Source organism: Accipiter gentilis, chromosome 34, assembly GCF_929443795.1.
Source record: "Accipiter gentilis chromosome 34, bAccGen1.1, whole genome shotgun sequence".
Taxonomy (NCBI): domain Eukaryota; kingdom Metazoa; phylum Chordata; class Aves; order Accipitriformes; family Accipitridae; genus Astur; species Astur gentilis.
In genome coordinates this window covers 3507446-3527115 of record NC_064913.1, presented here as the reverse complement: position 1 = coordinate 3527115, position 19670 = coordinate 3507446, and the positions used below count along the sequence as shown (strand labels likewise).

The 19670-nt window shown below is 38.8% G+C and overlaps 1 protein-coding gene across 3 annotated transcripts; it reads right to left on the bottom strand.

The window, feature by feature from the left end:
* Positions 1–6: 6 nt before the first annotated feature.
* TMEM19 (transmembrane protein 19) lies at positions 7–18099 on the bottom strand. Of its 3 annotated transcripts, none has more exons than XM_049792065.1 (7): positions 17990–18099; positions 14909–15059; positions 9025–9138; positions 7296–7433; positions 6131–6385; positions 4828–5037; positions 7–1898 (listed from the first exon to the last, which is right to left on the bottom strand). In XM_049792065.1, the coding sequence occupies exons 1-7, from the start codon at positions 17990–17992 to the stop codon at positions 1735–1737; spliced, it is 1035 nt and encodes a 344-aa protein (XP_049648022.1). In that variant the 5' UTR covers positions 17993–18099; the 3' UTR covers positions 7–1734. The 3 variants fall into 3 exon arrangements, with proteins under 3 accessions (XP_049648022.1, XP_049648023.1, XP_049648021.1); XM_049792066.1 differs by lacking the exon at positions 17990–18099 and adding an exon at positions 15232–15372; XM_049792064.1 differs by lacking the exon at positions 17990–18099 and having other exon boundaries at positions 14909–15357.
* Between the last annotated feature and the right edge of the window lie 1571 nt (positions 18100–19670).

Below are 19670 nucleotides of genomic sequence, written 5' to 3'. Positions count from 1 at the left end.
CAAAAGAACACAAAAATAAGGCATTTAATGGGAAGAAAAAGTCTCTTACAAAAATTGTGTGTCTTAATTCTAGAAATCACAACAGTATTAATGAAATCTTAAAAGACAACTAATACAGTGTTTATTTAGAAGCAGCATAAATCCAAACAATGCATAAAAATCTCAAGTGTTTATTGTTACAGTTTAAGTGCATATATTTCTTTTATAATTTTGTGCCTTTCCACAGGAACAGACATACAGCAGCTACACAATTGGTTCTTTTCAGAAAGCTTTTACGAGTTTGAAATCTCATCGTTATAATTGGATAATACAGTGAACTAGTTCCAGTGATAAATTCCAGGTTTATATAGACTAGATTTTAAAAGAGTAAACTCAACATAGGTGGTATTAAAATTTCTGACTATTCCCATAAAAGGTGACATAATACACAATCCAAGTGAATTAAGACAGGCAATATACACAAGATATTTGAAAAAAAATCAGATGTTTAATACAAAATACTCACCTATCTCTAAAGATAAGAAGAAAAAGCTTTTTATAAGTTAACAGTATGGACCCTAACTTCTGAATGTCGACAGTGGTAAGTTATTATGAGGGTATCTCTAAAGTGTAAATACAATCTGTGCTGGCTAAATTACTTCCACCTCCTTTATAAATTAATGATGGAAGATGGAATCACCTAACATAGGAGCCAGAGCACCAAAAGTTAATTCCTCTTTTGAAACGGTTTATAGGTGAGACTTTCCCCATTCACTACGAGGATAACCTCTGTAGCTTCTTTGGCTGAGGCCATCATCTCTGAGTAGCAACCCCAAACAAAATGGGAAAACACTTTCACTGCTGAGAAAGAACCGAAGAGTATGGCTTGGTCAGAATGCTAAGCATTATGGAACAATTCTATGCTTATGGAAAAAATGTTCTATTTCTAAAGAGATGAATGTGAATTCGCAATTGTAATCTTTAATTTTAGGTAATTTAATAAGTACTACAGTATTGACAGTCTTCATAAATATCATTAGTTTTGAAATAAAGATGTCAAAAAAGCACAGACAAATTTGTTATTCTTACTGGAAAAACTATTGAGTTTTTATTTTAAATTTAGTCTTTTGCTTCAAACATTACATAGTGGCATCACTTTCAACAACCCTATTCTTAGGGAAGTGGAGATAGTACCAGGATACAGAATAGGCAACGAGGCTTACTGCTCTCTCCCCCGCCGCACCGCAAAAAAATATTTCCATAAAACCTTACATACTGTAGATTATGGGAAGTACCAGAATTCACCCATTTCACCCATATTACCACTGCCTACATAAAGTTGCAGCGTACTTTGTGTCTGGCTTGGACAATAGCCACAACGCTCCATCACACTGACTGATGTAGTAGATTAGACTTCTATTTCCCACTTCTTGCCCTTCCAGATGCTGGGGACGAGAGAGAACATAGATGCCAACCCTTCACCTCCATGAGGATAAATGAAGCATTTCACCTCTCTTGGCAAGGATCTACATCCAACTGAAGAGCTGCAAGAGCATATCGACAAAACCCCTTCCTTGCCCCGGGAGATGCCAATTGCCGTATGAAGCTCACAGCCTTAGTAAGTTGAGATGGAAAGTCCTTTGGCTCTCTGAAAGTTTCAGATTGCTCTCTTCAAGAGAGTTCGAAGAGAACTCTTCAGAGTCTTTGAGTAAGACTGAACATAAATAAATCACATGCATAAAACCTTAAACCATTTCAACCCCTGGGCCAGAAACACCACGCCACACTTGGAAGCACCAAAGCAATGATTACAGAAGAAAAAAGATTTACTGTGTTGTTGTCTAATATAGGTTTTCCAGATATGTGCTTGGAGTCTTTCGTTTGGTGGTTAACAACCATGCCGATATTCTGGTCAAAACCTGAGGAAAGATAAAGACTTCATTTTACAAAGCCAACCAAGCCGAAAAGAAACTTAATAACCAAGTGTAGGCAACTTCCTAAATTTAGTTTACCATTATGGTGCTAAATCTCTGTAAGGAAAGACACCAACAGACTACACTAAATTATAATGAGTTTAATCTAGTAGCTTCAAAGAGTGGGATATAAATGCAGTACTTTACATTAGAAGTTATTTCTTCTGAAAAGTTACACTTCTGTCAGGTCTACTTCTCTCTTTATGTAGTTTCATAGCAAAGAAAAGAATGAAACAAGCTAAACCAGAAGAGGAAAAAGCTGTTCCAAGAGCCATCCTAAGGCAAAGGATGCTGCTTGAACAGAACAGAAACGACTGATTAGCAACATCTATTTCCTGTCAAGAAGATGTATTTGTTTTCAAAGGAAAATTATGGACATAACATTATTACTTGATCTAACAGAAAACAAGCTCCTTACAGAGGCTGAATTTATCATTTCTGTTTACACAGCAGTTCTATACTACCAGCGCTGGATTTTTTTTCCCTAGTACTTAAGCCATTTCTTGCTCTGCCTCTGTATTATCAGTACTCTAGCATTGTGTTTCATTAGCTGTTACTGTACACACACCATTATCCTATGTTTTGTCCAGCTGCATTATTTTATATGCTGATAAAAGCATAAAATTCTAGCACGCTTGATTTTAATGCCAACTCACACTGCAGTGAAGTATAACTGGTTACATGCATATGCACACATTTAAGGTTGACATGGAGAAACATTCCAAAACAAATCAGTACATTTTATATTAACCTTATTTTTCTCAGTAGACTGGAATATCTGCTAATATCACAACATGGAAATTTCATTTTGAGCTGCTGCTTTATTACAAAACAATTTTCAGCACCTCAGACAAAACTTAAAAATAGCCCACACCACAAACCTGCTTGGGAGGTATATAGCTGGTACTACTGTTACCTTTGAATCATACATTTAAACCTAGCTTTGAATAATGCAAAAGAGCTACAGAAAAATCAAACTTCAAAGCCTGATAGTTTAACTCTTAACACTTGCTATGTTTTAGAAAGTCATAAGTTTTCTTGAGAGAAAAACTGGGAATAAAATTTATAAATATATAAAAACACGCACATAAAGCATAGATCTACGCACATAAAGCGTAGATTCAGATCATAAACAAGTAGGAGAGGTAACAGTAAGTCCTTCCATTATCTTTGTTATTTACAAAATAGGTATAGCCTCAGGTGGGTAACACTGGAAAATCTGAATCAAATTCTGCACAGCTATTCAGACAAAGTTTTACTTAAATAAACGTGTGGGCAGGGAAGGACGTTCTCTTAGAAACGGTGGGTATCACTGACTATTACACAAACCAAATCTAGAAGGATTACCAACAGGAAAAACACTGATGGAAGGGATTAGCAGTGGTAGCATAATGTTTTCAAAAAAAGACACAATTCTTTATTACCACTGACATATTAATTTATTGTTTTTCAAGATGCTGCAGAGAGTATTGGAGTATTGGGAAATACTCATTGCAGTATTTCTTATGAGACCACATTGAACAGGGATTGGAAAAGTGGGTTAAAGTAAGGGAGGGACACAAAACCTAACAGTGTGCACCACATGAGAAGCACTATTTCATCTATATTACAGCATATATATACCATAGCATATATGTGTTTATAGTATACATACTCCAGCAGTGCTTACGAATTTGTAAAAGAAATTGTGGAACTTGCATACTGTCCCTGCTGCAGCTGGTAAAGTAAGTTGCTGAGCATGGAAAAATATCTGAAGCGAAGAAGAAATAGATGCTGACAAATGCAGGCATGCATTAGCTAGGTTTACCACATTCTCTTAATGCATCTGCCTCATTAGGAGCATGAACACATTGTCTGAATGCTTAAGTGTTTCCCCTTTAGTACAGAAATATCTAAGAATTCCTCAAATGGTTAAGCACTTCATTATATTTTGGACTTGCCCAGAACTACAAGGAATAGAGCATAAAAACTGCTAGAAAGCCAAATCCACAGCACCAACAACAGTTTGCAGTTCTGACTGTGACGGTAGATTTAAAGGACTTGTATCTCTCAGGCAGTTCATTGGCACATTCAAATCTCAACTTCCAACAAATAAGTATACTGACAACAAAATCTGAAAAACCAGAATAGTGTCAGATATGGTCTTCAAACAATTTTTAAACATAGGGTAAGTTTACAGTTTAGCCTAAAGGTTGTCTGTAGAGTTTATTCACAGACAATGATCCTTAAGGGCAGTGAGTAAATAAATACTGATATAATTTAGAATTAGCCGGCCAACAATTTTTTTTTTTGAATGGACACTTTTTTTTTTTTTTTAAGTCACAGCTATTTTGTAATAAGTTTAATTTATAGGAGATGGTACTCTATTAAGCTGTGAGAAAACCAGAATGTAAAGTATTGTGCACATTTTCCTGGAGCTTTTCTTATTTAATTCTTTCGGCTGGGACTATTACTAAGTATTCAGAGGTACAAATGGAGCTTCTGCAGTGACAACTTAATCTGAGTAAATGTATAAAATTAAGCTGACAATTTCTCTTATAAAATATTACCATAATTAGATATATAGAAAAGGAGAGGGCAGCTATTGCTTTTTCCAAGGTAACATGTGGGAGATCTCTGGTCTCCTTCAGTCATTAGCAAGACAGTAACATAAGATAAACAAATCAAAGTGTGGAAAAGGACCAGCTGCCCTCCTTCTTGTTTTCAGTATCAAGTCCATCACTTTGGCTCCCTCTGTCTTTTGTGTTGCTAATTCTGTATTTTTTCCATTTCAAAATCACATCTTCAGCCCTTCTTGAAATTCAAGCCCATTTTTAGGTTAGATTAGGAGAGGGGAAAAACCAAAAGAAAAAAAAAAAAAAGGGAAGAATCTTACCGCTGTATTGCATCGTAGCTCCCAAATATGAATCAACAACTGATCCCAGTAAGCCAGCTGCTGCACCAAACACAATAATGGGCCATTGCGGAGCAGATATTTCCAGATCAGTCACGAAAATGAGTTGTGTTATGAAGTAGGCTATACCTACTGCCATACCCCCAAGCAAACTTGAGAGCAGGCCCACTAAAGTAATTGCTCCATTAGTACCTGAATCAAACAAAACCAAGCTGATTTACGAACTTTTTCTTAAAGACTTACATTTGTTTAAATGTTTTATATGAAATCACAACTGTGTTCATAGCTATCTTCCCCCCTTATATCCACAAGGCTCTGCTACCACAGCTTTTATTTACAATTCCCATTACACTGCTGCAAAGCTTAACCTATACCATTACAGCCTATTACTATTACTTTTCCTTTTTCTAAGGCTAGTTATGTAGACGTATTCACTAGCATTAGATTAAATAAAACCATATAGCACACCTTGTAATGTCACCTGGTATTTGTGTGCTGTAAGGGGAGCAGGGGAGAAAAAGGTATTTGCTCCAAAAATACAGAGCTTGAGATGTGCATGTTATTAAAACAATGCCTCTTTCTCTTTCATAAGAAGTATACCAAGATATATTTCACCAACAAATTTAAAAGATTTAACAAAATCCATAGAAATGAAGACGTTTGACAGCTCACTGAGTAAAAATCTGAAGAACTCTTATAAAAAGAAAATAAAAAGCCCACGCATTTAAATCCTATCCCATAAGATCTAAAACTCAGATCAACATGCCAACAAGACTCAAAAAAGACACACTGCTTTAAGGTAGCAATGTCATCCACTGTGTAGAAAAGGTGTGACAGGCAGAAGGTTCACTTCACCCACCCTTGGTAAGTTATCAAAGGAAATGAGCACTTTGGTTAAGAAGTGAATTTTCTGTAGTGTCTGTAGTGAATATATATCCTCTTCTACTGATAATGTCTGCAAAATTCAGTTGATAACTTGTATTCTTTATATTACTGGCAATATAAACACTTTTAATAGTGCCAGAGATGAGAAGTGACAGCATTCACTAAGAATGATTTTAGCTCCCTCCCTGGGTGCTATATTGGTGCATCTCACCAATGAGATGCAGCAGAAACACAAATGAGTGTATTCCATTTCAACGAATGTATTCCTGCTAACATTTTTTAATCCCAGATTTCTGATGTTTGGGTTTTGGGGGCTTTTTTCAAACTTTTTCAAGTTGGATGCATAATTCAAAACAGATTAGCAAAATACTAAGAACACATAGAACAGGTAACACCTCACCTACTGGAACCTTTTCCCAAGTTGTTATCAACCTTGGCTTGCTTTTACTCATAACGCTACCGATCTCTGAAGCCCACGTATCACCAGCAGAGCATGCCAAAGCTCCCAAAAGGGATAAGCACATCCATGATGCTGTGTATTGCTTTGAAAAGTCAATAGGAATTTCACCCGGTCCATTTTCTATCATATATAACACAGCCAGCTCAGTAGGAACACCACCATTACAGAATACTTGCACCCAATTTCTCTGTCCACCTAAAGTGACAAAAAAATAAATTTTAATATTTTCAGGCAAAATACCTTGACAGGCAACAGCATGAGACAAAAGCAAAATACACATATGTAAAGTTAAATTTACAAAGACACACTTTCAAAACAGAAACTAGATAGCAATTTATTAAATAGAACAGAATCAAAAGCAAAGACACTTGCTAATGTTCATAGGAACGGGGGTGAAGAGGAGGCACAACAATGCTGTTCCCTATTGTTGTGGTTTAACCCCAGCCAGCAACTAAGCCCCACGCAGCCGCTCACTCACTCCCCCCCAACCCAGTAGGATGGGGGAGAAAATCGGGAACAGAAGTAAAACTCGTGGGTTGAGATAAGAAAGGTTTAATAGAACAGAAAAGAAGAAACTAATAATGATAACACTAATAAAATGACAACAGTAATAATAAAAGTATTGGAATGTACAAATGATGCACAGTGCAATTGCTCACCAACCGCCGATCGACACCCTGTTAGTCTCCGAGCAGCAATCCCCCCGCCCCCACTCCCCCCAGTTTCTATACTAGATGTGACATCCCATGGTATGGAATACCCCGTTGGCCAGTTTGGGTCAGGTGCCCTGGCTGTGTCCTGTGCCAACTTCTTGTGCCCCTCCAGCTTTCTTGCTGGCTGGGCATGAAGAGCTGAAAAATCCTTGACTATAGTCAAAACCCTACTGAGCAACAACTGAAAACATCCGTGTTATCAACATTCTTCTCATACTGAACCCAAAACATAGCACTGTACCAGCTACTAGGAAGACAATTAACTCTATCTCAGCTGAAACCAGGACACCTACTCTGGATGCTCCATCTCATCTGACTCTCTGAAAGGAAGAGGAATATGCAGTATTTATTCTCTACAAGGGATCTAAAAGAATTAAAATGTTATAGCTTACCTTCTTTGTATTCTGAATCTATTTGCTTCTTTGCATCTTTTTTCCATTTAGTAAGTTTTGAAGAAGTAACAAAAAATACAAATAAAGAAGTGAAGAAACTGTAATTCGCAACTGTAAGTATAAATCCAACCACCAATCCTATGAAGGAAAAAAAAAAGTATATAAAGTTCCTTCATGTAACAATGCCTGCTTTGCAAAGCAAGTAAGTGTTTTGAATCTCTTGAATATGAAGAGTATCTTCATGATAAACCTAAGACAATCATGCAATAAGAGAATTACTGAAACAACTAATACCTGTATGAGAATTCCAGAGACATCTTGACTGGAAAAAAAAAATCATTTATCTTTATAATTGCCTCTTAAATTTTGTTGCTAAATTGCTAATTTTATTGCTATTGCTAAAATGTGTGATTTTTAAGACCTCCTTTCGCCACAAATCAGTAATACTGTGCAAAAATAAAAGACAGAGCAGTAAAAAAAAAAAAAAAAGAGCCAAAGGATATATAATTGAAACTTAAGTACTCTGCCTGAAGAATATGACTATTTGTATAAGAAGCATATATACAGCTGTGGCTGTGTCTCTATCAGCAAGTTTATCTTCAGTTTGGGAATCAAATCCCTCCCCCAAGGTCTCTAAGATAACCTGGATAACCCTCCTCCATATCTTAACGGATGTTGCTTCTTCATTCTGTGCCTTGTTCTCTTTTTCTGTTTCTGATTTTTATACCATCTTTTTATTTCTGTAATTTTCTTAATTATTTGAGTTCCTGGATGTGCTTTTTTTTTTTTCGTACATCCTTCACGGGGGAGGTCTAATTCTCACTGCCCACCATGAAATTACAATTCTTCACAACTGAAAGAAAATTCGCCGTACTTAAAGCAAAGGCCAATATAAGCTGGCTAGCAAAGCTGTTATCTTAAGAGGTAAACACATAGCAGCAGAGAAAAGATTTTTTTTTTTAAATTTAGAAAATGCTCCCCTTAACTCACAGACAGCCTAAGATTTGCAAAATGTGTGACATGGAAGGAAAGGATTTGAAGTCCTGTTTCTGACCATCAATTCAGACAATTTCACAAGACAAGGGTGAATCACCTCACATGGAAATCTTGCATTAGATTCCAACAAACACTATTGTACACTATGTTGGGGTTTTTCTCACATGGTCAAGAAAAATCTTTGTTGAAACAGTAACTTGCTTGAAGCGAAGTACAGATTTAATTTTTTTTCTCATTTTTGGGAGGCAAAGAATGCCTAAACCTGCTCTTATTACAGAAAGGAGAACCACGTTATCTTTACTGGTTTCCTACCAGGCACTAGGCTGCTGACACGGCTCAGTTTTATGGTATTTCTTTACCACTGCCACTGCCTCTGCCATTTCATTATTGCTATGTGAATCGATCTATATGTTAAAGAAGACCATGTGATTTAGCTGCATGCTGTTCTGAAGTTTTACATAAACCTATAAGATTGTTTTAATCTAATGACAAATTAATCAAATTAATTACAAACAGCAGCAAAAATTAACTTGAATATTTAAACAGGCATGAGAAAAAAATCAGTATGAATTCAAGGTACATATCCTTACATTTACACTTTTATTATAATAGAACTAGGCAGGAAAGTTTTAAAAGAATATGAATTCTTTTAATATACAATATAATATACAATAAAAAGGACGTTAATTTAGTTTATTAAATGTTTAGCTCAATAGTCTCAAAAAAACCATACCTCCCAATGCACCACTGTGATCAAGACTCTTCTTCTTAAAACCCTGTGTAGCAATCATTAGTGGAACCAAGACTGAAAAAAGCCAGCGCCATGGAGAAATGGGTCGTAAAGTACCTGATAAATCAAACAAAATGGTTACAGGTGATCCTGATAAGCCTTTTTAATGCCTTTATATCTTAAAAGTAATTACCTTCTAGTATATATTTAAAATCTGACCTTAACAGAGATTAAACTTTTTACCCTTTATAAGAAATATATTCTTATGAATGGAAACCCAAAATATCTGTAATTCTCTACTCAATTTTTCTATTCAGCATTCACAGAAAATACATTAAATTAACTAAAATTAATTACAAAGAAATAGCAAATGTGTCAAGAAATAAACATGGTGATATTTTCCTTTCTAAAAGGGATTTATAAACTCCAAAAATTAACATTCAAAATGTTAAGACCAGCTGAAACCTGATTTGGACAAAATGGACAAGTTCAGATTTTAGAAAAAAAAAGCAACCTGTACATCCACAGTAAGGTATGTAGAATTCAATTTCAAATATGTAAGAATCAAAGTAAAATTTCAGTTAACAAAACACGTAAAGAGACTGAAAGCAACTTTAAGTAAACAAACTAGTTCAAGAGCTTCCCTCATAGATCATGTTATGACTGATTCTCTGGTAACTACAATAACACATCTGAAGTTTTCATTATGATTCTTTTTTCGATGAAGTTTCAGAAAATATGGCAGCAATGAAGGGAATGAACAACACTGTCTATGATCACTAATGCTTTTTAGCATTGTAATGGAAATAAAATTAGAACAATATATTGGAAGCTTTACCTTGTTTTTCAAGCCATCCCAAATACCAGTGTTTTTAGGAAAAGTCATTCTTGTTTATCAAAAGCTTTAGCTTGGTAACTTTTGGCCATGAAAAGCAGGCAACATTTTCATCATCTGTGTATTCTGAATTATTCCTAGGATATGTCTAATGTTGTCACTTTGTTGTCTTATGCCATCAATTAGAATCTTACACTATGTTAACAGAAGGACTGCTGGTAGTTGGCTGACAGAAGACTTCAGAAGTAGTTTCATGTTTATGTGGAGAGAAGATGTCACCACGCATATAAGCTAGCTAATGGCTGCGTTTCTATAGCTTTAGTATTACTACCCCATCTTTTTTATTCTAGTTTGGAAAACTTACATATTCTGTAGTATCTTTAAATGCTTAGTTGAGCTACAGTGATACTTGATGTCATCTAATAAAACTAGCAGGAAGTCCCATGGTTCATACATACTTTTATTTTGCACACCGACTCTGTCCTGCTGCTGGTCTGTGAACAAATCATCAGTTGAATCATAGCATCACTGATAATTTACAATGATGTGAGAAAGGAAATTTAGATGCTTGGCCTTCTTTTACAGTTTTAAAAAAGAAATACTCCTCTTTTGTTGGTATCCAAAACATTCTGATTGTTTCCACACTATACTTGGTTGAAAATATGAGAACTTCCAAACTGGATCAAGCCAAACATCTGTCTGACTCAGAATCCCATCTGGCAGTGGTGAGCTGCACATGTGCAAGAGAAGGGTATAAGGAACAGACACAGGCAGATCTTCCCTGTTTTATTGGGAACTTCTATGTTGGCATTTCTAAAATGCGCCATGTACTTGTCCAGTCCATTTTTAAAAACAGTTAAAATTTTCATCTCCACAAGCACCCACAGAACCAAATTCTCGTTTTAGATGCACTGAAAAAGGCCTTTCAAAAAGCCAAACCACAAACATCCTGCTGCCTCAAGTTTCATTGGACATCTGCTAAATTTTACGACAAGCTGAATAATGATTTCCTATTCACACTCCTCCTGCCATTCATGACCTACATAGATGTCCCCTTTTCGTGCTGAAATATCTTTACCTATTTAAGTCCTTTTCAAATGCATGCTGTTACCTGCTCTGACCATCCTTGCTGCCTTCACTGTTCCGTTCTAATTCTGCTATCGACATTCGGAAATGGGATGACCGCAAGTGCATGCAGCACTCAGAGTGGAGAGACACCAAGATTCTACAATTTCCATCAATCTACTGATTTTTTGGCTGAGTGAAAGGTGTTTCATTTCCAAAAAAAAGATTAGCTTATATTAAGTAACCCAGAGAGTGGAATTCCCCTCTGCCAACTACGTGCTTGTATTGAACCAGGCTACTTATCTCTTTAGTCACACAGTATATTAATTACAGACAGCTGTGGTGTAAAACATGCATTTGCCCTGCTGCTCCCTGTTTTTCTCATCTTTTCTTGCATTACCATCTGATCACCTTTATCCTTGGCAACCAAGCTCTTGGGCACGTCTCTCCACCATATCTCAGGGAGAATTTACATCCCTCAGGACCTGAGAACACATCCATTAGCTTTACAATGGATGTTCTTAAGACTTGATTAACCCTAAATTTTTCACCAAAAGGGCTAGTCCTAGAAACGTGCAAAGGAAACTCAGAACACTTAAAAAATTAAACTTATTTCAGCAAGCTACTGGGTTCCCAAAATCACGATTTTTAATAAAGAACAACATACACTATAAATTTTGCACTTAAGGAAGGACAGCCATGTGACATACAAGTCGGGTGTTACATAGTCTGGTTTCCACCCGAGTACTTATCCTCAAGAGAGGATAGTTATCTAGTGCAGTTCTTATCCTGTCCGTTTCTCTCACCTACAGAAAGTTTGGCTTAGCTGAGAATCACAGATGATTTAGCCTTCTTACTCTTTGCTTTGCATAGTCCCTCTCCACTGCACACGCATGCACGCATAGCCTCTTCCCAACCTGGCAGCAGTACACACAACTAACTGCACACTTCGTTCTGGAGTGTTGCAGAGACTTGTTGAAAAGCAGGCTGCATCCAACAATTTCATGTCCTCTAACACATATTTAGTCTCAGAAACTTTTTCTTCTGAGGATTCTCTAGACTAATCCTTTTCCACTTCTACGTTTCAGCACCCTCCCTGTTATTTTTTCTCAATTTTATCTAGAACTGCGCAACCAGCAGATTCAGTGACAAGAGAATGTGTTTTTGTTTGCACAACAGGTTCACGTTTTCTTTGTGGCGTGGTATATTCAGCATAGACTGAAACCACACATTTAAGCTAGGAGATACCCTTCTTCTTCTATGAGATCATGTGCCCCACATAGCAGGGGATTTCTTTCCACTGATTTTTGTTCTCTGACACCAGCTGCAACAGAAATGCCACATTACTCAAGTCTTGTCTTGTGATTTCACATGAGTATGGACCTTCGGTTTACATATTTGCTAAGTAAACAGTACATGTGAATTTAGGGATGGCAAAATTAACAAGACAGCTCTGAGCTTCCTCTTTACTTTCTCTACCGGTCAACATAATTGAATTAGTCTGAGCTTCCTGCGTTACAGCTATTCAAACAAATATTTGATTGTGGCTCATTGTTTTTCTCACAGAGCTAACAATTGCAATGCATTGCATAGTTTAAATCTATCGATCCCTTGCTTTCACATGACAGCAATTCTACATAATCAAAACTTCTGTATTTGGAAAGTATAGTGCTTTTTGGGAACTGGCAAGAAATAAATAATTTCAGGTCTAGTACTAACATCTATGCAAAAATGGCTCACCTGTTATCCTCCTTGTTATACAGAAAATAAACCCGACTCAGAATGTTTTGAAGTATTTAACTGGAAATTAGTCAAACCCAAAACTTTTTACAAGAAAGGATTGCTTTAAATTATATTCTTCACTGACAATTATTAAACTGCCAAGACAGACCATTTGAACAACTCGCAAACAAAAAAATGCTGGTTGTCAAAACTACAAATGGTTTGCTTTTACAAACAAAATTGAATACAAAAAGCAAGCTATTTTCTCATCAAAATATCTATGGAGTTTCTAAAAAGCTTTTTCTTGAATTCCCAGTTTGTTCCATTTCCTTAGTCATTCAAGTCACTATGATCTGAATTTAAACAAGCTTGCAGAACAGGGAAACAATATCCCACTCAGCTGTCATAATTCCATGCCATTCCATAAAGCACGAGTGTCCTTAGCAACTTATCTTCTAAAGCAGACAATTTATCAATGTCCTAAACATACTCGTTGCCTTCTAAAATTCCAGAGCACATACTAAAATAAAAGCAGTTAACAAAATAAAGCAGTTGTTATTGCCCAGTTAAAAAGTATATTATTTTAATCATAAAACTGACTCAATGAATTACTGCCTTAGCAGTAAGATTCTTACAGCCTTTATATTCTAACACCTCATTTTCAGTTTCAATTGGACGACAGGAATTTCACTGCAAAAGACGCCAAAAGTACACCTTATATTGAAATTTAAAAGTCTGAAGAAATTCTTCTTTAATACTATTGTTTAAAAGTCTTCCATCTTTGCAGACAGAGACAAGAAAGCTATTGATTATATCCCAAACTACACTATTTATTCTGACAGAATTTCATTACCAAAAAAATGACAAGAAAGCCAGTTTACTAGGTGAAAGTGGTGTGACTGCTTTCTGAAACATCAGCCCTTTCAATTCTTTTGAACTTGATGTAAGGCTCTCAAAAATGTACTTTAAGCTCTTGACTATCTCAGCAAGATTTTAAGTGACATTTTTTGTTTAAAAAACCCCAGAAACTTTTAAAAAGTAAAGCTAATAGTTAATGTAGCTAATAGTTAATAACTCTCTACAAAAAGGAGGATTCGTCGCAGCCTCCTCCTTTGTATCAGTCCCTATCCTGGATCACCTGGTATCAGGCCTCTCCACACTGTCAATTCTCAATCATGTGAGATAGCAAGGACTGGAATACCCTCATTAGAGGCAAAACTGAGAGCGCTATACCTATAGAGACCAGACACGCACAAATTAAGTCGTGTGTTTAAATCCAACCTGGCTAGCTCTAAATGACACAAACAAAACCTGGTTGTGAAGCATGCTTCTGCGGATCACCTATCTGCCTGGCATCGCACTACAAGCCAAAGTAGAGGTGTCCAAACAACACAGATTTAATGCTGTACCAGGACTAATACCCCGTCCTAAAACCCAGAGCACTGAAAAACACTGAGCAGAGATATCCAACTGCCACGCAGAAGTCAGCTTATACTGGTGGGATATTTATTCTAGCTTCTTCTGGATCCAAGGTGACCCTAGGCAGTTGAGGGTGTTCGTACTGCATCCCTAGGCACTCTCAGCAATGACACTGGAGCTTCTCCTGCATGAAATTGGCTGGGGTCTTAAGGACAGGTCTTCACCTGTCCCGGGAAAGCAGTTAAACTCTTCTAGGCTTGAAGTGATGCTGAAGGCAGTATTGCTGCTTTTGGACACTGCTGTGAAAATGGTCCTAGAACTGAAATGATAGACCACAAAACGCACTAGCGTCCCTGCAACTACATGCAACTACGGCACAGCCTGCCTGAAGAGAACGCAGAGCTGACTGTACACACCCATGCCAGAGACTCCATGCACACATCCCTCTCTTCTTGTACTATTTCCTCTGTGCTTTGACCAAGGAATTCATCTTGCATGCCCTGTTCAAAGGCTGCATGTGCATTCCTAAAACTGTTTTGAAGGCTGGCACGCCCCTCCCATGCTGTCACTACTTCCCCTGATAGAGGAAGACATCTAACAGCTCCCTCTTCCTTTTCACTTTTTCATTTTTATCTTATTTGCTTTCTTTTAGGGAGATAAATCACAAAGGACAATGTCTCTGGCCAGACCTGCAAAGAAGGGTACAGTGGCCGTTAACACCTTCTGAACCACTATCAGCTCCTGTCAGGACTGAGGTTTTCCCACTCTCCTGATGACAGCAGGGGTGGGCGGCTCTGTTCGCCCCTCGCCCCGCCATGCTGGCCTCTCCCGGGCCTTCGGACTCACCGTAGTACGTACTGGCAGTCATGGACACGATCCAGAACACCAGAGAAATACAAATGAGCAAGTTCAGGACGACGATATTGACCATCATCTTGAGGTACTCTTTGAAGAAATCCTCCTGGTAACAGGACATAGGAAGCCAGAGGGAGAACACCTGGCGGGGAAGCACAAGGCGCAGCGCATCAGTGACACCGCTACCTCCTCCTCCTCCTCCTCCTCCTCCTCCTCCTCTTCTTCCTCCTCCTCCTCCTCCTCCTCCCGCCCGGCCCGAGCCGCGGCCCGGCCCGGCCCGCACCGCCCCCGCGGCCGCCTCTCGCCCCCGGCACCTCGGGGCGCTTCCAGGAGCCACCAAAGCCTTCATGGGTGAGGCGGCTGCGCCCACCCGCCGACCCCGGCCCACCCGGGGCTGGGCCGCGCCGGCTGCCTGCCTGCTCCTTCCCGCCGGGCAACCGCCACCGCCCCGCTCCCCCGGCTCGCCGCCGCTCCGCGCATGCTCCGCCCGGCCCCCGGGCCTGCGTCTCCGTCGGCGGGAAAGGGAGAGGGGAGGAGGCCGGGCCTGGGCCGGAGCCCGTCGGGCTGAGGAGGTCGGCCGGGCTGTGCTCTCTCCTCCCCGCCGCAGGGACGCTCCCGCGCTGGTTTCCCCACACACGCAACGGAGACTTTTCCCCCTCTCCGGCCCTGGGATGGGCCCACAGCGTCGGCTCCCCCATCCCCCGAACCGAGCCGGCCGGGCTCCCTCCCCAGCCGACAGGGCCGTGCCCTCCGCCCCGAGCCGAGGGGGCTCCCGAGGGACCAACGCCGCTCCTCCGAACCGGCCTCTCCCCGCGGGAGAGCCAGGCCGAGGCGCCGGGCCCTGCAGGCTCATCGTCTTCCCACAGGGCCTCAGTCCCCAGCCCAGAGCCCTTCCCAGGCCCGGGTGGGCTCCCCGGGAGCAGCCCTTGGTGAGATCAGGGTTTGCCCTTGGCAAAACCCCACAGTGTAAGCCTGTGTCTTCTGTGGCAAGCCGCCGTGGCCGAGGCAGCTGTCACCGTGCCGGGCTGGTGGGCCCATGGCTGCCGGCCTGTACACCAGAGCGTTCAGCGCTCGACGCGGTGGGCTCGAACGGCAGCAAGTGGCGTACGTGCCGAAGGACGTAACACGGGTTACATACAAATCCCATCTGCAAAACAAGGTACGTGAAGTAAAAATGGGAATGGCGCCACTGGGAAAAGTATGAAATGGGTTGATAACTTAGCGATACCGATGAGTATCTGTATGAGGTCTGAAGCTTGTCGGAACACTGCGAGGTTCATGAGCGCCAGAAGAAAGAGACTTGAAACATTGCTGAAAGTTAACTTGGGATGAAAAGAAGCCAAACCTGCCTGGTAGCTTTTCTTCTGGCATGCCAGAATTGCTCTCAAAACACCCGACTGTAAATAAAGATGCTAACGTGAGTTACTAGAAGGACTCCACGGCTCCCACTTCCACATACCAGAGGCTTTTGTCAACAAAGCACAGGAAAACATGTAACTCCCCAACTTTTCAAAGACCCTACCTTCATTTTGAGGCAGCTGCCTATGAAATCAACAACACTTTAGGCATCACAGAAGGTAATTTTGAAGTAGCGTCTATCTATTCAACATTTGTTCAGTGGAAGGTAGACCAAAAATCTTCACGTTTACCATATGGTACAAATGAGTCACCTCATGAACATCAGTAACCTCGGGTGCTTGTTTTCATGGACTTGAAGCAGCAGCAGAATAGAATATTTATTTAAGTATTCAGTGAGAGGCAGAGTAGTAGTAAAAAGTGAATTAAAAGATCTTTTACATACAACAAAAGTAGTTTTTAAGCTCAAAAATTCAAGTGAGTAATCTTGCTGTAAGAGCTGATAATTTCCCTACTGAATTTAAGACTAGTTCTGGCTTGTTGGCACCCATTCATCTTTGAGGCACGTTCTATTATTTTTCATTCAGCATCTGGATTAAGTTTCTAACAGGATGTGAACACAGTCCAGGTTGTGGATTCTTTTGCAACAGAAACTTAGATATATTTTTGTGTTGTTGTGAAAGAAATACTCAGTTATCACTCAGAGCTGCTTCTTCAGATGTTGTCTAAACTAGGGATCACAGTCTGCAAAGATTTACGGGCACTTGGTTTTAGCTGAAGACAGTAGGCCTATTCCAGAGGTTGACATTAACACTTGGGTGTTTACAATGTATTGGCTCCAGGCAGTGGGAGCCAAAATTTGGACCAGGTGCTTTAGACAGCGGTGTATTTTCTGGTATATTTATAGATAATAAAGACTGGGAACACCCAAATTCTCTCTCAACTAGAGATCCCCAAAACATTAATACTAATGTAGCAGGACTGACTTGAGCCTATATCTGGTCTTCATTCTTACTTCCCAAATTTTCATTAAACCTTCAGCTGACATCTGGATTTGAAATCTAAAAATCAGGGGCTCAGTAGCTGGGCTGCATTGTAAGAACAGGATACCTTTCAAAGGATAACACCGATATGACACTGCTTAGATGCTCCTGCCAAAATCTTAAGTAACTGAATTTTTCAACCAGAACAAGATCAACTCTACTTAGACTGGTGGCTGAACAAGCAGCTGCTTGTTCAGGTGTAACCAACCCCCATAATTTATTCATTCAAATACACCCTTAACTGCAATAGGTTGCTTTATTTAATTTATGGCTTACTTTTTGTTTTCTAAACTATAACAAATTGATACTGGAATTTCTGGTGGAGAAACAAAGGTTTCTGCAGGAGTCATACAGCCCTAGCCGATATCTGTGGGACTGTGATTAATGGTAACGCGCAAGCTGGTGTGAAGAGGGGGCAGGTTTGCAGAGCTCTAAAGGACCCTTCAGCTTCCTTCATAGATCCCATACCTCTCTTAAGTAGCACTTGTGCCAATTCAGAGACATGCCAGACTATTGCACTGGCTTATCTACAGACCTTGCATCTTGCCTTAAAGCCACAGATGCTGATGCTGATGCTGGAGTTGCAAGCTTACGTGAGCAAGAAAAGCAAAAGAGTACTGCTCTCAACACCTGGCGTGAGAAAGGTGGTTCTAGTCCTGAAATCTGTACTAACCATTGCATGAATAATGTTGTCTTTGACTCCTCTTTCAGCTCCAAGTCTTTCGTTAAATGTGGCTTCATACGTCCCTCTTCCAATGTTTTCGGTTCTATGAAACCAACAAATTTTCCTGCAGTTGCTTGGTACTCAAGTAGATTAGAAAATGAAAAAGAAAGGAACCCAAAGTTAGACTTCTTTCTATGTTTAGAAACTGAAAGAAGTAGCCACATTTTTGAAAGTAATGTCTACAGCAGTTGCTGTCATTGGCCCAAATATTATGTTTCAGGTCCTCTTTTCTAGGTGTTGCCCTTTGTTTTTACTAGGTCCTGCAATAATAAAAAAAATCATAACACTTTTAATGGGCAAAACTGATTTTTTTAAAATTTAAATGTCCATCTAGGTGTTTACAATATTGTGAATTTAGAATTCATGTACTTAAAATGCCATCTTGACTTAAAATGCCATCTTGATTCAGTAAAAAGAGTATTATGCATATTTAATACATGCAATAGATACATTGCATAAACAATTTTTACTTTTAAAAAACACATTTCCTCATTCACACCTAATAATATTGATAATTAAAAAAATGGCAAGTAACAGTTGCTTGAGACAAAAAGACCCAACAGCTTTTCCCCACAATTTCCCATACAAATACATACTTGAAATAAGAAAAATCTGAGAAGTTTAAATAAAAAAATAATTGTTAGAATTATAAGCTGCCCAGTATTTAGTAGAAGAGTTTCTTCTTACCTTTTACCTAGATCTGTAAGATGCAAAGCACGACCAGCGCAGAGTCTAGAAGTAATAATACATATGATTTAATAGGAGACAGGAATGTGAGATAATTAAAGGCAGTGTGACAAACTGAAGATAATAGCATGTTACTGTACATAGCATGCTAATCACTCTTGTACATTCATTCTTTCCCTAGGAATACATTAGAGTGTAGTAGATTTGCCATAATATAGCATCAAAGTTCCAATTTTTCATTATTTTAGAAGCAGACTTTCTGTTCTGCTTTGCTTTTCTGCCTCTCTTTTTTGTATCTCTGAGATAGTACTCTCCATTTCCCTTCACTGCTTAAAACATTTTTCAGGTTTGTAAGAAGTCTGTTTTCGTTATACTATTCATTTTTCTTAGTGGTATAAAATTAATAGGAAATGCTGATCTGACCATGGAAGAATCCATTTCACCTCCCTCCGTAGTCTTTTTTACAGGGTAAGAAATACTGTTTATAGTAGAGGAAAAAAGAAGGATAAAGGGAGGTGGCCATAGGTTTTTAAAAACAGATGAAGCTATTAAAATTGTCTTTGGAGACAAGTACTGTTTGTCTTACAGTTAATACAACAATGAAGGATAAAGAACCCCTTTGACGATCTTGATTTTTACTATTTTTTTTTACTTGGTTATTACAGGAGAAAACACCATACTTGGACATGAACTTTTATGCTGTATTTTCTTTGTAACACTCCACAAAAATTTATATATAGACATATATTTACTTAAGGGAATAGTCCTGCTTTTTATCAGTTGCCTTTATAGTTTTTGTGCTTGATAGAATGCACTATGAATAATATAGCTTGAAACTTAATACTAATTTAAACATTTTTTATTCTTCATTGTTAAACTTGGCTTTTCAATGATCAAAAACCAATTGAAGATCAAATACTGTTAAATACATGAAATTAAAAAT